Source organism: Schistocerca americana, chromosome 1, assembly GCF_021461395.2.
Source record: "Schistocerca americana isolate TAMUIC-IGC-003095 chromosome 1, iqSchAmer2.1, whole genome shotgun sequence".
Classification (NCBI taxonomy): Eukaryota; Metazoa; Arthropoda; class Insecta; order Orthoptera; family Acrididae; genus Schistocerca; species Schistocerca americana.
This window is the reverse complement of record NC_060119.1, coordinates 852,067,937-852,082,606: the sequence shown is the minus strand read 5'-3', so window position 1 is coordinate 852,082,606 and position 14,670 is coordinate 852,067,937. Positions and strand designations below refer to the sequence as shown.

Sequence of the window (14,670 nt, the reverse complement as noted above, 5' to 3'; positions counted from 1 at the left end):
AGGAAGTGTGGTCACTTAACGCACTAACCTTACAATTAGTATGTTCATTTTTGAGGACCGTTACAGAGAAAGGAGGAAGAGATTGGCTGGAAGTACACCGACATCTACACCTACAGTAAAACCGCACAAGCCACCAAACGGTGTGTGTGGTGGAGGGTACGTCTGGTACCACTGACTAACCCCATTTTCCCAGTTCCATTCCCGAATGGCGGGTGGGAAGGCTGATTGTTGGTAAGCCTCTGCATTAGCTCTAATTCTCGAAGCTTCTCGTTACGGTAATTTCGCGAGACGTATGTGGGAGGAAGTAATATGTTTTCCGACTCTTCTCTAAAAGTACTCTCTCGAAATCTCGGTCGTAAATCTCTCCGTCATGCACAACGCCTCTGTTGTTGCCTCTGCCATTGGAGTTTTTTGAGCATCTCTGGAACGCTCTCGCGCGGACTTAAAGATCCCATGGCGAACGCTCCGCTCTTCGTAGCATCTTCCCTATCTCTTCTATAAGTCCCACCTGGCAAGGTGCCAGACCGTTCATCAGTACTCTAAGGAGCTCTGTAAGCCACTTCTTTAGTGAATGAATTACATTGGCTTTTCCTCCCATAAATATCAGTCTGGAATCTGCTTTCACTACCAATTGTTTTATGTTCATTCATCTAAGGTCGCTCCGGACAGATACTCCCAGACATTTTACAGAGAAGATATCAAGGTCAGCAATAATGTAGTTGTATAGTAGTGAATTCCTTTTCCTGTGTGTGGACAATGTGTTACATTTATTTACGTTCACGGTCAACTGCCAGTCCCCACACTATTCATAAATACTCTGTAGGTATTTCTGCAAATCACTACTTTCTACTGGCTTTGAGTCCTCCTTATAGGGAGTGCTACGTATTTGCAGCGCTCTGCCGCTGGTGGGCTCCGAATTGTAGCGTGTAACATAGCGGTGTATAACGTAACAATGTAGGTACTTCAACAGTTCGACGCCTCGGGTTCACTGTAATCGATCGTCCTACACACATATGCTGATTTTCATCTGCTTCCAAAACTTTAACACCTTCGAGGACTTCACTTTGATAGTCACGGAGCGGTGCAAGCAGAGGTTACATTGTGGCCCCGCCAACAAAGTCAAACATTTTACAGAGAAGATATCAAGGTGGGGAGAAATGTGTTAGTCGCCAGAGCAACTACTGTATGGTGAAAAATAAATGTGTAGACGTCAAGAATAAAGATGAAGGACGTTAGGAAAATTTGTTTTGTTTAAAAAGCTTTAAGAATTTTCACATAAAGGAATTCGGAGGTCTTCCTTTTTCAGCACGCCCTCTGTCGATTTTGTTCCGTTTAGAGTAAGTAAAAGAGAATTAATTTTGATTGGACAAACCAACTGCTCGACATGGTACACATCCATCGAACCACTGAAACGACACGCATAAATATCACGTCGCCTTCTTTAGTGCGCCTTACCGTGCCATAAGAAAAGCTACCAGACTGTGATTCCTGTGGCACAACCCTAACAGTGCGCTATATTTTCTGCGAGAGTAGTTTACGTGTTGTTGAAACAATTCACCGTCTTCTTACATCAGGTAAAACTAGAAGGCAGGTTCCATTGAGAAAAAGAATGGGTCACATCAAACGTACTTAAAGGAAAATATAAGGGATAGAAATACCTTGCTTACCTTGGATTCACGACACAGACGTACACCGCAGATCTGTCTCTACAATCACTCGGATGAGATTCAGTGATAGCAGCTTCCCCTCTCATTTGTATCGCCTACAACTAAGAATTCAGATATTTATGATTGCAATAATTCAGGCGTTGGAGGTATTTAGTCTTTCTTTCATCCAAATTCCAGCAACATAGAGAACAATTCCTTGCAGAACTGATAGCCCTTACGGTACCATTCCCTACAAACATTTCTGATCTTTTATTAAAGAATAAATTTGAAAAAGAAAAATATTAGGCGCCTGATAAGATTTATTTTAATTAGTAGTTTTAAAATCTAACCACGGACATATAGAGAAGCTGTAATCACTCTTTTTACCAATTAATTATAAGATACGTTGTTTCTCAAAGACTGGTGAATGTTCAAAGCTGTTTATAAACATTTTTATGCAGAAAAATTAGGATCACCGTCTAGTGGCCAGATAAGTAAATAAATAAACTCTTATACAAAACGACAAGTATGACTTTTCTTTTTTTGAAAATTTTTCTGGTCCAGGAAGAACCAAAGTAACAGACAAATATACAGGAATAGTGATCATTTTCTATTATCTCGTTGCACATATTAGAATATGTGTTTTAGTTACTGTACATTAGAAATTTAGGTCCGTGCTGGTGTTCTAGCCTTAATCCAAACCTCACAACAGCGTCTTACGGAGCAGGGATATACGAGGGTTGGTACTTAAATAGTGCCAGCTATTTATTCACAACCGATGTGGAAGGCGTAGTATACCGTTAGCAGAACCTGTTCTATTGATGGTGCGAATGGAGTGGTCTAAAGTTATGGTGATTCTCGTGTACGACTGCGATGGTGTTATCCTAACGCATTACGTTCCTCCACGGCAGACCGTCAACGCACAGTATTACTGTTCGTTTTTGGAGCATCACCTGCGACCAGCTTTTGCGAAAGAAGCGGCGACACTCTCTGCGCAACCCACCCACCATTTCGCACGACAATGCGCGGGTGCACACAGCGCAACCTGTGGCTGCTCTGTTCGGTCGATGGGACTGCGAAGTACTGTACCATCCACCATACTCGCCGGACTGAAGTCCTTGTGACTTTGACTTGATTCCGAAGATGAAGAAACCACTTCGTGGCATTCGCTTCAAAATTGTTCCAGAGATTCGACGGGAAATAGACCGCTCCATTCGCACCATCAACAGAACAGGCTCTGCTAACGGTATGATGATGATGATGATGATGATGTCCTCCTCGCCGTGTCCGGCGACAGCGACTCCGTCAGTCTTCTCTGTCCTTGTTGTGGTAGGCTCGGATGTGGCTCGCGAATCCGAATTTCGCTTTGAATATTCTGTTGCATGAAGCACAGTGAAGTTGACCAGCAGAGTTGTAAGTATGCGTGTAGACAGGCTTGAGCTGAGATTTTCGGAGCTCTCTTTTAGCATCCAGGTTCATTAGACGCTTTTGCTCGAATTGTTCGATGCTCTTATGTACAGTTGATCGCCACTCCGATCGGCGCAATGCTAGCTCCTCCCAACGGTTGCTTGGAATGCCACAGGCTGCAAGGTGGCGTTTAATGGTGTCTTTATATCGCAGGTGTTGACCACCTTTCCTCCTCTTCCCGCACGAGAGCTGCGAGTAGAACACCGCTTTAGGTAGCCTACTGTCATCCATGCGTTCTATGTGACCACTCCATCTCAGTTGATGTTTCATTATTAAAGCTTCAATACCAGCCAGTTTCACGCGGCGCAAAATCCCCGTGTTTGGGACACGGTCTTCCCATTTGATGCGCAGAATTGATCTCAGACATCGAAGATGAAATTTATCTAGCTTCTTAATGTCAGCTTTGTAACAGCACCAGGTTTCCGAGGCATAGAGTAAGGTGGATAATACTACTGCTTTGTAGACTGCAATTTTTGTTTGTAGTTTGAGATCATGTGATTTCCATACTCGGTCATTAAGCTTACCGAAGACTGAGGCTGCGCTGGCTATACGCGCTGCGATTTCCGTTGTCAGGCTGTTGTCACTTCTAATTTGGCTTCCCAGGTATTTGAAATTTGACACATTTTGCAAGGGTTTGTTATTTATCTCAATACTGGAGTCATCTGCATTAAGACCTCTAAGTGGCTGTTTGAGAACTTGCGTCTTAGTGATGCTAATGGCTAAGCCAAATCTTCTGCAGGAGGCAGTTAGCAGATTTATGTAAGGCTGAAGAGTTTCGCAAGAATTAGCCATCATGCATACATCATCCGCGTAGAGAATCTCTAAGATGGATAGTTTGGTTACGCGACTTTTTGTTCTGAGGCGAGAGATGTTGAAGACACTTTTGTCTGTCCTTGTGTCGAGACTAATTTGATTACTACAGGCTTTGGTCGCGTCTCTCATAACAACTGCGAAGTAAAGTGAGAAGAGTGTGGGAGCCAGAACACAGCCTTGTTTTACTCCACATGTCACGGGAAACTGTTCTGAGAGCTTGTCCTCATGGCAGATTTTTGCCATCATGTTTTCATGAAACTGCCGAATCAAACTGACAATTTTGTCAGGGCACCCAGTTTTCTTTAGTATGATCCAGAGAGCTTCCCGTGGGACACGATCAAAAGCTTTTTCCAGGTCTACAAAGCACATGAACAAAGGCCGATGTTGCTCTAAACTTTTCTCTTGCATTTGTTTGACAACAAATATGGCATCCACTGTGCCTCTGTTTGGGCGAAAGCCACACTGGGTCTCTGGTAGCAGTTTTTCTGCAAAGTGTGTTAACCGGGTGTTAATTAGGTGGGCAAGGACTTTTCCCGCTGCTGAGAGAAGAGAAATGCCCCTGTGGGAGCTGCAGTCTGATATGTCACCCTTGCCTTTATAGATCTTGGAAATACAAGCATCTTTCCAGTCTTGTGGAATCATTTCATACTCCCAAATCCTTAAGATCAGAGCAAACAATGGTTTCTTGATGTTTGGCCCCCCATATTTATATAGCTCTGATGGCAAGTTATCTAATCCTGCTGTTTTGTCATTTTTCAGCTTAGCCAGTGCTGAAATGAATTCATCGTAGGAAGGGGCATCCGCAAGTTGTTCCTCAACTGGCAGGTCTTCAAGTGCTTCTATGTATGGAATATCGGTTGTCTGATGGTCGGGATTAAGAACGTCATTAAAATGTTCCGCCCACCGAGACAAGATGTCACTCTGTTGCGTCAGCCGACAACTTTTATCTTTGTTATAGACTGGTGCCATCTTCCCAACTCTTGGACCAAAGATAGTTTTCAGGGACTCAAAGAATCTGCCCGTTTGGTGTGTGTCGGCATATAACTGTATTTCATTTGCTTTATTTGCCCACCAACTGTCTTTGAGAGCACGTACCTTCACTTTCAGATTGTAATGCGCTGCTCTACGCTTGTTATCATCAGGGATGCGAAGAGAGGTTCTGAAATCATTAATTAGCTTTCTGATCTCTGGATCTGAGTCGTCAAACCAGTCCTGGTGCTTCTTCTGAGGCTTTCCCAAGACTTCTGAAGCACAGCCACGCAGTCTGCTAGCGTATGCACTCCACTGTTCATCTACAGGGGCAGATTCAGATATCAAAAGGCCATCGACACCAAATTTTTCATCCAATTTTGCTCTCATAGTCTGATCATTGGCCAAGATTTTGCAGGACAATTTTGTTGGTATTTTGTGTGAAGCTCGGCGTGGTGCCTTCAAAGTTATCTTCAATTTGGACCTCACGAGTCGATGGTATGTCCATCCCTGAGCGCCTCTCACTGCACGTGTGACCAGTACGTCACCAAGATCTTTTTTCCGTACTATCACATAATCCAGAAGGTGCCAGTGTTTCAATCGCGGATGCATCCATGTCGTTTTATATTTTTCAGGCAGACGAAAATATGTATTTGTCAGACAGAGTTCAAACTCGGCACATAGAGTTAGAAGATCCAAACCATTCGAGTTGCATTTTCCAATCCCATGTCGACCGAGGACTCCATTCCAAGCACTGAAATCATTCCCAACACGAGCATTAAAATCACCAAGTAACAGAAGTTTATCTGCAGAAGGAATATCCCTAAGGACATGTCGGAGGTCTTGGTAGAACTTGTTCTTCTCTTCATCCGGAGATGGCAATGTAGGTGCGTATACATTGATCAAGTGAAGATATTTCTTAGATGCCAGGTGAAGTCTGAGTGTTATTATTCTGTCACTGATACCTTTTGGGAGCTCTGTTAGTGAACATGCCAATTTATTGCGTATGGCAAAGCCTACCCCACTTTCCGCCCTTTCAGTGGATGATTTTCCACTCCAGTAGTAGGTATAACCTCCGAGCGGTTCACATAACAGTCCAGAGTCACTAAGATGTGTTTCACTTATGGCGGTAATGTCGATGTTATATCTAGCCAATTCCCTTGCGATAAGTCCTGTCTTTCTCTCTGGGCATTGATTATGGTCGTTATCCTGTAAAGTACGGACGTTCCAGACTCCAATCATTAGATATTTAAGGTAACTGTTTATTTTATTATTTTTTTGACCGCATAAGTTAGTGAACAAGTGACCGCAGTTTGCCACTTGTGCTGGGCTGAGACGGGCTATGTTTAGACCACCTTTTCTAGGCCCCTCCCTGGATTAGGGAAAGCAGAGCGATCCTAAATAGGGCTGCTTTGTCGTTTGACGAGCTGCCGAACCAGTCCTCCCGTCTCTCACGAGTACCAGAACGACCATCACCGTCTGACCGCGTAGCGTGCAGAGCACCAACTAAGGTTCAGGTACACCAAACCCTTGCCCCACCATCAGTACTCCATCGCCGCAGGACTTTCAAAGCTCATAGTCCATTGAAACTTTGCCGGAGTCATCTGCGCGTGAAGGTATTTAAAGTGGACAAGCAGTTGCGCAGATGCAGATCCACTCTCTCGTCCTCTGCCTCTGGTTGGCAGTGGATCGTAGGGCCGATACGACTGGCAAGAGGCAGGGGATGCAGTGAATGGCCATATGCCACTGGAAGTATCCTGACATACGCTTTTAAGGCACATCACAGGTGCCTTGCTTCGTCGGTACAGAAGCCGTGAGTGTTTACCTGTCGATATTACCCGCCTCCTACACCGATGAAGAGACTGACAGAAGGGAAGAAGGAAAGGGAAGGGACTGGAAGGGAAAGGGAGGAAAGGACGATAGGTCGTTGTGAGGCACACTTCGTCTGGCTCCTCTGCTGAGACCTGACCGGCTAGGTTGAACCTGCCAGTAGCTACGCTACCACCGGTATAGCTCTCAGCATCACAGGAACACGCAAACTCTCCCACCCGCACAGACAGTGCTACGATAGGGTGGTGCCTCCAGGGAGAGGCTAACGGTATACTACGCCTTTCACATCGCTGGCAACGGGTTCTACACAACGCTGGTGACTACTTTGAAGGACAGTAACAGGTGCAAACATGTAATTCTTTTGTATCGGTTGTGAATAAATAGTTGCCACTATTTAAGTTCCAACCCTCGTATAATAAAGTGGTTAATAATATTCTGTGGACAGAAGCATACACTCGGTCGGAGTAATAGGCTATGGTTCCTAGAGTAATAGGCTATCTTTCAAATCTGAAATCCACAATGTCTTTCTTGCATTAGATTTTTGTCAGTTTAAGGGTCGGTATCACATAGGTTTTTAACAGTCAGAACTGGAACTTTTTTATGGCTCCTTGTTACCAATCCTCTTGCATTGCAAAATATTAAAAATACTCATAACCCTCAGCTCAGGGCCCCGCTCCCCCCTCCCCCCCCCCCACCCCCCCCCACCCCCCCCCCCCCCCCACTGCCACCCTTTCCTTCAAACTATCAATCGGGCCCCCATGTACAGGCAACAACACGGTATTCTCGTATTCTCGTTTTGTTTATAAAACTCGTTACTCAATGCAGGTTATTCTTGCACGAGGTAGAAATAAAACGAGGAGGCTGGAGGTAAAGACGCATTTCTCATCCATGTAAAAACATGAAAATTTTTTACACTATTCAAAAATTGTACGTAGATTAGTGTCTTCATCTACTGTAAAAGAATAAATGCTCACTGGACCTGCTTCAGTATGCGGAGACATCTGCCATCAGTAGTAGAATAGCGATGAGTAGTAGAAGAGTGAGAGAAAGGAGGGATGGAGCGTGGGACGAGTAAACGGGCGCTAATATCTTAAACTTACTCCATAGCAAATTTTAAATTTTTGTTTGGTGCAAAACTCAAGGATTCCACTTGCAACTTATTTATCAGCAATTTTTTCAGTTGTAAATGTAGTTTAAACAGCAACTGTTACCGATATTAACTACTCCTCTGGATGTGTGTAGGTAAAGCGATCTGCGCATGCGCTCCCGCCCCTTCCCCCTGTTGGCTAATGGTTCAACAGTGTGACGCCACAGACTCTTTAAGATCTCGGCAGACGACGCACGCCACGGGCAGTATCTGTGCAGCTCTCGCTAGAAGCAGCGATGGCGCACGTCTCGCTGTTAGTCGTCGCGGTTCTGCTGGCGTCGCCTGCGCTGTCTGCAGCTGAAGACGAGTATTTCAGTGGTAAACTCGACAATGCCCGTTGCTCGACTCTCTGTGAACGTTCAGTGATTATCACAGGACCATTTACGCAGTAGCTAGTTCGATATATAATTATCACTTCGCATTTTTCCGAGGTAGCAATATCTGAATGGTATCCACTCAGCATCACGCTGTAAAATACATGCTGCTTGAACGAGTATGCAGGATGCCAACACCAAAGCCTCTAAACTGGCGTCGAATCGGAAGACTTGTACTTATTGGGATGAGATGCGTAACACATTTATTGCTACCACTCGGGTATCACTAGATACGACTGTAACAACGACGCTCCGCAGGAAACGTTTATAGTCTCAGAACGGGTTGCGATTTTTTCTGGTGAGAAGAAGGCAACAGTATCACTGTCGAAATAAAAAGAAAGGTAAGGTTCCTAGTTCTGGCCCTAGCCGGCCCAATCGTATCCGAACGACCGCCGTCTACCAACGGCGTCGCTGGCTGCGATGTGGATAGGCATGTAGTCGGCACACCGTTCTCCCGATCTCTTTTGGGTTTCTTGACCTTGGAACCGCTACTAATCGGTGGAACAGATCCTCAGTTGGCGTAACGAGGTTGACTGCACATCGTACCAGTGCTCCGACCGAGGAAAAATCCCTGGTAGTATCGGGAATCGAACCCATGTCCACAGCCGTGCTGACCACTCAGCTACCACTCACTCTGTTGAAGTAAACAACTGAAAATAGATACAGACTTTCTTAAAGCTATGTGTTGGGATCCGCAATCGCTCTAATATCGATATGCTGCGTCCTTCACATATTAGTTCTACAACTTTGCTTCCGCCGTTTTTTATCGAATTTCGAGGCTTATTATGAAAAATTGAAAAAAAGAACGTATCGCTGGCCACTACTTTCTCCCATCGTTCAGGCAGCATATGAATCACGCGGTGGAAGAACTAGGCAGCTTTAGAGGAGATCCATGAATCGATCCAGTTTTGTACATGTGTCCAGTGATGCTGGTCGGCCAGGTCGTCTGTCGTTGATCGAAAAAGGTGATAATCAGGAACACGGCGTGTGGTGTAGGACCTACCCATTTCGACGTTTACAAGTATGTTTTCACGGGTTTTGCGGTATGAGTTAAGAGTACTGTCGGGTTGAAAAATCACTTTTTCATATATGTCGTTGTATTGTGGCCGTATAATTTTCAGCGTCCGGCTCGGACGCATCAACTGCTTTCGATAAAGGTCCCCTGCGACTGCAGGTTGCAGTAGCTTCGAAAACCTTCTCTCTTCCACCACCGTGCCAGTCTTCGACGTCAAAATCACCGTTCTTGAAGCGTTGAATCTGATGTGTTGGCAGAAGAGCCAACACCGTGTTGCTAGAGGAGGCCGAAATGCACGCGTTTAAGCTCACGCAAACTGGCGTGAGGTCTGGAACAGGACAACGTAATTAATATAGCCAATAAGGTACGTTGCTGCTGGAATATTTAACTTTAATCCATGATTGGTGTACATCGCTCTTGTTGATACATTAATAACAATCTCAATATAAACTGGTAATGGCGCCTTGCTAGGTCGTAGCAAATGACGTAGCTGAAGGCTATGCTAGCTATCGTCTCGGCAAATGAGAGCGTATTTGTCAGTGAACCTTTCCTAGCAAAGTCGGCTGTACAACTGGGCGAGTGCTAGGACGTCTCTCTAGACCTGCCGTGTAGCGGTGCTCGGTCTGCAATCACTGACAGTGGCGACACGCGGGTCCGACGTATACTAACGGACCGCGGCCGACTTAAAGGCTACCACCTAGCAAGTGTGGTGTCTGGCGGTGACACCACAGAATCCATTCCCTGCACGTTCTTTCACTGACAGATGCCACATCATAGGCCTTACCCAGCATTTTACTACCAATGATTTCTTCATGATAAAGAGAAAGTTGGAACTTTCCGCAAATCACGAGAACTGGGCTCGTAAGTTGACATATTCAATCGAGAATAATTGTATGACGCAACCATAAATCAACTAATATTTTGATGGCATTATGTTTACAAATGCCTAGGCTTATTGCATGCCGCTTACGACTTACCAACTGCACCATTGCTTGACGCTACTGCCATCTGTAGCATAATGGCGGAAGCAACGTGGTAGACATAATACTTATCAACTTTTTATAAATCACAATTTCAAGAGAAAGCTTCGGTGTATGATGAATCCCTAGTCAATCCTTCGCCTCCTCCGTCATATACACTAATAATAAGAAGACCACACACATATATAAACTTATTGGTATTTGAACAAATTGTCGTTTTATTAATCTTCCCCGAAAATACTGCCCATTTTTATTAAATTTATGTGTAAACGAGCCCGTACCCTAAGATACTCATTTTACAGCTACGTAACAACGGTCAAGGAGATCCTATGTTTCTGCCCCCTGTCAAGTGAAGCGTTGGTGTGGGGAGGGGGGGGGGGGGGAGTTATGTATCGACTCTCCAATAACGGTTCCCCAATTTCATTTTATCGCGCGTGCGGCATTATCATATTCTTTATTTCTTAATAGTCAGTTTAATTTTAGGAATACGTTTCCAGAATATTCTGCCTCGGTCACTTCATCTTTGCATATCTGCTACATACTATGCCCTCATTACTTTTTAACACACATCCTGATCTCTGATGATTTCTACAATTCGTTCCTCCATTGTCAAACTGTCTAGTCCTGAATCCCTTTTTACTGTCCCACCGACTACTCTATCATTCTTGGATTTCCTTGTCTATCCTTCCTAGTCCACTTAATTTCCTATTTTATCTATTCTCAAAACTTTTGTGTACTTTATGCAACGTCACATTTCATGTCGCTAGTATCATCACTCACTTACCAGGTTTCACTTCCGTGGAGTGCAGTTGTCGAAATGTACAGTTCATGAGCGATTTCATTAATTATATATCAACAACTAACAACAGAAAATCGCTTTAATGGGACTGATTCGTAAAGAGAAGGGGATATCATGAAAAGCATGTCACGTTTCTAAATAGTGAGAACAATTTGATGTATGAACCACAGGTTTTGGCACAACATTTTTTTCTGAATTGCGTTTTGTGTTGCAAGTGAAATAAAGCATGGTAGTTATTATGTATATCGTAGGTACACATATCTCTTAATAAAAACAAAGTAGAAAGTTGATGAAACTTCCTGGCAGATTAAAACTGTGTGCCGGACCGAAACTCGCAGTCAGGAACTTTGCCTTTCGTGGGCAAGTGCTCTACGAACTTTTTTTTTTTTTTTTTTTTTTTTAATCTCATTTTGTTCGTTGTATCTGCTCGGGGCGGACGTCGTAAGACATCCGTTTAAGTTCATTGATAATCGATTAACTCAGTTTTTTTTATTAGAAAGGGCACGTAGCCCTCTGACCGAACACGCTGAGCTACCGTGCTGGCACGAACTGAGCTACCCAAGCACGACTCACGCCCCGTCCTCACAGTTTTACTTCTGACAGTATGTCGTCTCCTACCTTCCAAACTTTACAGAAGCTCTCCTGCGAACCTTGTAGAACTAGCACTCGTGAAAGATAGGATATTGCGGAGACATGGCTTAGCCACAGCCTGGATGATTCCAGAATAAGATTTTCACTCTGCAGCGGAGTGTGCGCTGATATGAAACTTCCTGGCAGATTAAAAGTGTGTGCCGGACCGAGATTCGAACTCGCGACTGTTGCCTTTCGCGGGCAAGTGCTCTACCAACTGAGCTACCCAAGCACGACTCAACGCCCCCTCCTCATAGCTTTACTTCTGCCAGTATCTCGTCTCATATCAGCGCACACTCCGCTGCAGAGTGAAAATCTCATCCTGGAAACATCCACCAGGCTGTGCCTAAGCCATGTCTCCGCAATATCCTTTCTTTCAAGTGTTTCAAATGGCTCTGAGCACTATGGGACTTAACAGCTGTGGCCATCAGTCCCCTAGAACTTAGAACTACTTAAACCTAACTAACCTAAGGACATCACACACATCCATGCCCGAGGCAGGATTCGAACCTGCGACCGTAGCAGTCGCGCGGTTCCGGACTGCGCGCCTAGAACCGCGAGACCACCGCGGCCGGCTTTTCTTTCAGGAGTGCTAGTTCCGCAAGGTTCGCAGGAGAGCTTCTGTAAAGTTTGGAAGGTAGGAGATGAGATACTGGCAGAAGTAAAGCTGTGAGAACGGGGCGTGAGTCGTGAGTCCAATCTTTAATAGTTTTTAACCAATGTGTACCAGAACATAACAAACTGAACTTCTAGAAAATTCAAGCTAAAACTCGTTTCTCTATCTATTCTGCGTAACACTAATGCATCCCCGGTCCATATCCATCTTGTATCTGGTGTTGGTATCTCCTCCTTTTCTTTTTGATACTTCTTCTGATTATTCTTTTTTCTTTGGTGTCTTCCAACACTGATTTCTCTGCTTCGCAAAGTTTCTTGCGGTCAGGCATTCCCCTCAGTTCAATAATCTTAAGCCTTGACACGGCACCATCATCCAAACATTGCAAACCATCCAGCATAACTATTTTCAAAACATTTAGTCTTACTCGAACAGTGTTTGGTATCTGTTTCTATATACAGTGGTTAGCACCCTCATTTGGGTTTTGAGTGCTAACATTTAATTACTTCTCTAATAATATTGTGTCACTAAGACATTAGAAACTAAAGGTCGTAAAAAAACAAACAACTGAGAACAAAATTCTGTCTTTAATAGAGCTGTCTGTATGACATGGGTGCGTCGTCATATGTGCAGACAATTTTAAATTCCTTTAAATATTTGCCTTTCTTCGGTACAATTTCCTTGAAGTAAACTTTTTCTTGTTCAGGAAACTGCACAGAACCTTTTAAGACAAAAATCACAAAATCGCTCTTTTTATACCTACACACGTACTAGTTCCCTTAATAAAGAACGTTTTCTTAGATCTTACAAGTACGATCCTTATGACAGCCGTGTAACATCTTTCTTCAACAGTCTTTCTTCAGCGTCAGCAAAATTACTTCGCACTTTCTGCAGTTTATAATTCTGTTTGTTACTATAAAAAAACACTTCATTTTTAAAATGGTTTGCCATAGTGAATCACGAATGTAAATTCAAATATTAAATTTTTGTTTTTTAAAGGAAAAGTACAATTGTAAGGATTTTCTCATTTTTGTGATTAATCAACTCATTCAATTTCAAGGAATAGAATGTGCAATCTCACAATCGTATGAACTTTCTCACAAGTAAAAAAACCCGTTGCCTTTGCCATCCTATCAGATTGCACTCTATAAATTAAAAAAAAAGGAAAACAATGGAAGCTCCAGGTACAATCATGGCACTATACTTGCTTGAATTAATCAGAGAGAACTGAATACTATTGAAGACATCACAAACTACAACTTCCAGTACAATTACTAAGTTAAAAATTTACTGTTAAGTTAACATTTCGTCTGTGCAAATTTCTATCCGTGTTACATTACTCTTAATCCAGTCTCTTAACAGCCTTCTTATCGACTGAAACCAGACATTCGAGACCTATGTCCTCGAAAAATGTATGTCCGAGGTTTTTGAGTGAATTTTATTTTAAGCGTCACTCGAAGAGGAGTTTTGTACATGCTTACTACGACGTGGAACGCATTTTGAACATGTATTACGGTAAACAGTAAACAGACAAACAGATTTCATTTGTCGCTGCCACAGGACGGTGAAAGATACAACGGCTTGTTCAATCCCACCGAGCTTGCAACACATCACATAAATGCAGGAAACAAAAACATGCTTGGAAAGCAGAAAACGTAAAAAGCGTAATTAAAGTTTAATAAAATCAAAACACATATGTACACTGACGGGGAAAAAATGCAACACCAAAAAAAGTTGATGTATAATAATGAAATTTTCTGGAATACATTTGTCTAGGTAACATTTAAGTGATTAATATCACAAGATCACAGGTTCAGGTAAGCGTGAGACAAGCCATTGAAACTGTGAAATACTGGCACATTAATAACCGGTGTAACCGCCACAATGTTGAATGCAAGCATGCAAACATGCATGAGTTGTGTTGTTCAGGTGCCGGATGTCAGTTTATGGGGTGGAGTTCCATGCCATTTGCACTTGGACGGTCAATACAGTGACAGTTAGTGTTGTTTTTGGACGACGCTGGAATTCTCGTCCGATGATGTCCCGTATGTGCTCCACTGGAAACAGATCTGGTGATCGTGCAGGGCAAGGCAACATGTTGGCTGGGTTACAACAGAGGTATGTGGGCAAGCATTATTCTGTTGGAAAACAGCTTCTGGAATGCTGTTCATGAATATCAACACAAAAGGTCGAATCACCTGATTTATATACAAATTTGCAATCAGGGTGCGTGGGATAACCACGAGAGTGCTCCTGTTGCCATACGAAATCACACGAGAGACCATAACTCCAGGTGTAGTTCCAGCACGCAGACAAGTTGTTGAAGGTCCTCGTCTGGCCTCCTTCTAACCAACAAATGGCCATCCGAGGCGGAACCAACAACGTTC

The 14,670-nt window shown here is 43.6% G+C and overlaps 1 protein-coding gene across 1 annotated transcript in view; it reads left to right on the top strand.

The window, feature by feature from the left end:
• Nucleotides 1-8,108: 8,108 nt before the first annotated feature.
• Nucleotides 8,109-14,670, top strand: part of LOC124594614 (peroxidase-like) — a 140,622-nt gene continuing 134,060 nt past the window's right edge. Inside the window, exon 1 of the mRNA XM_047132989.1 lies at nucleotides 8,109-8,190. Coding sequence (XP_046988945.1) covers nucleotides 8,109-8,190 — 82 coding nt within the window. The remainder of the gene's footprint in view (nucleotides 8,191-14,670) is intronic.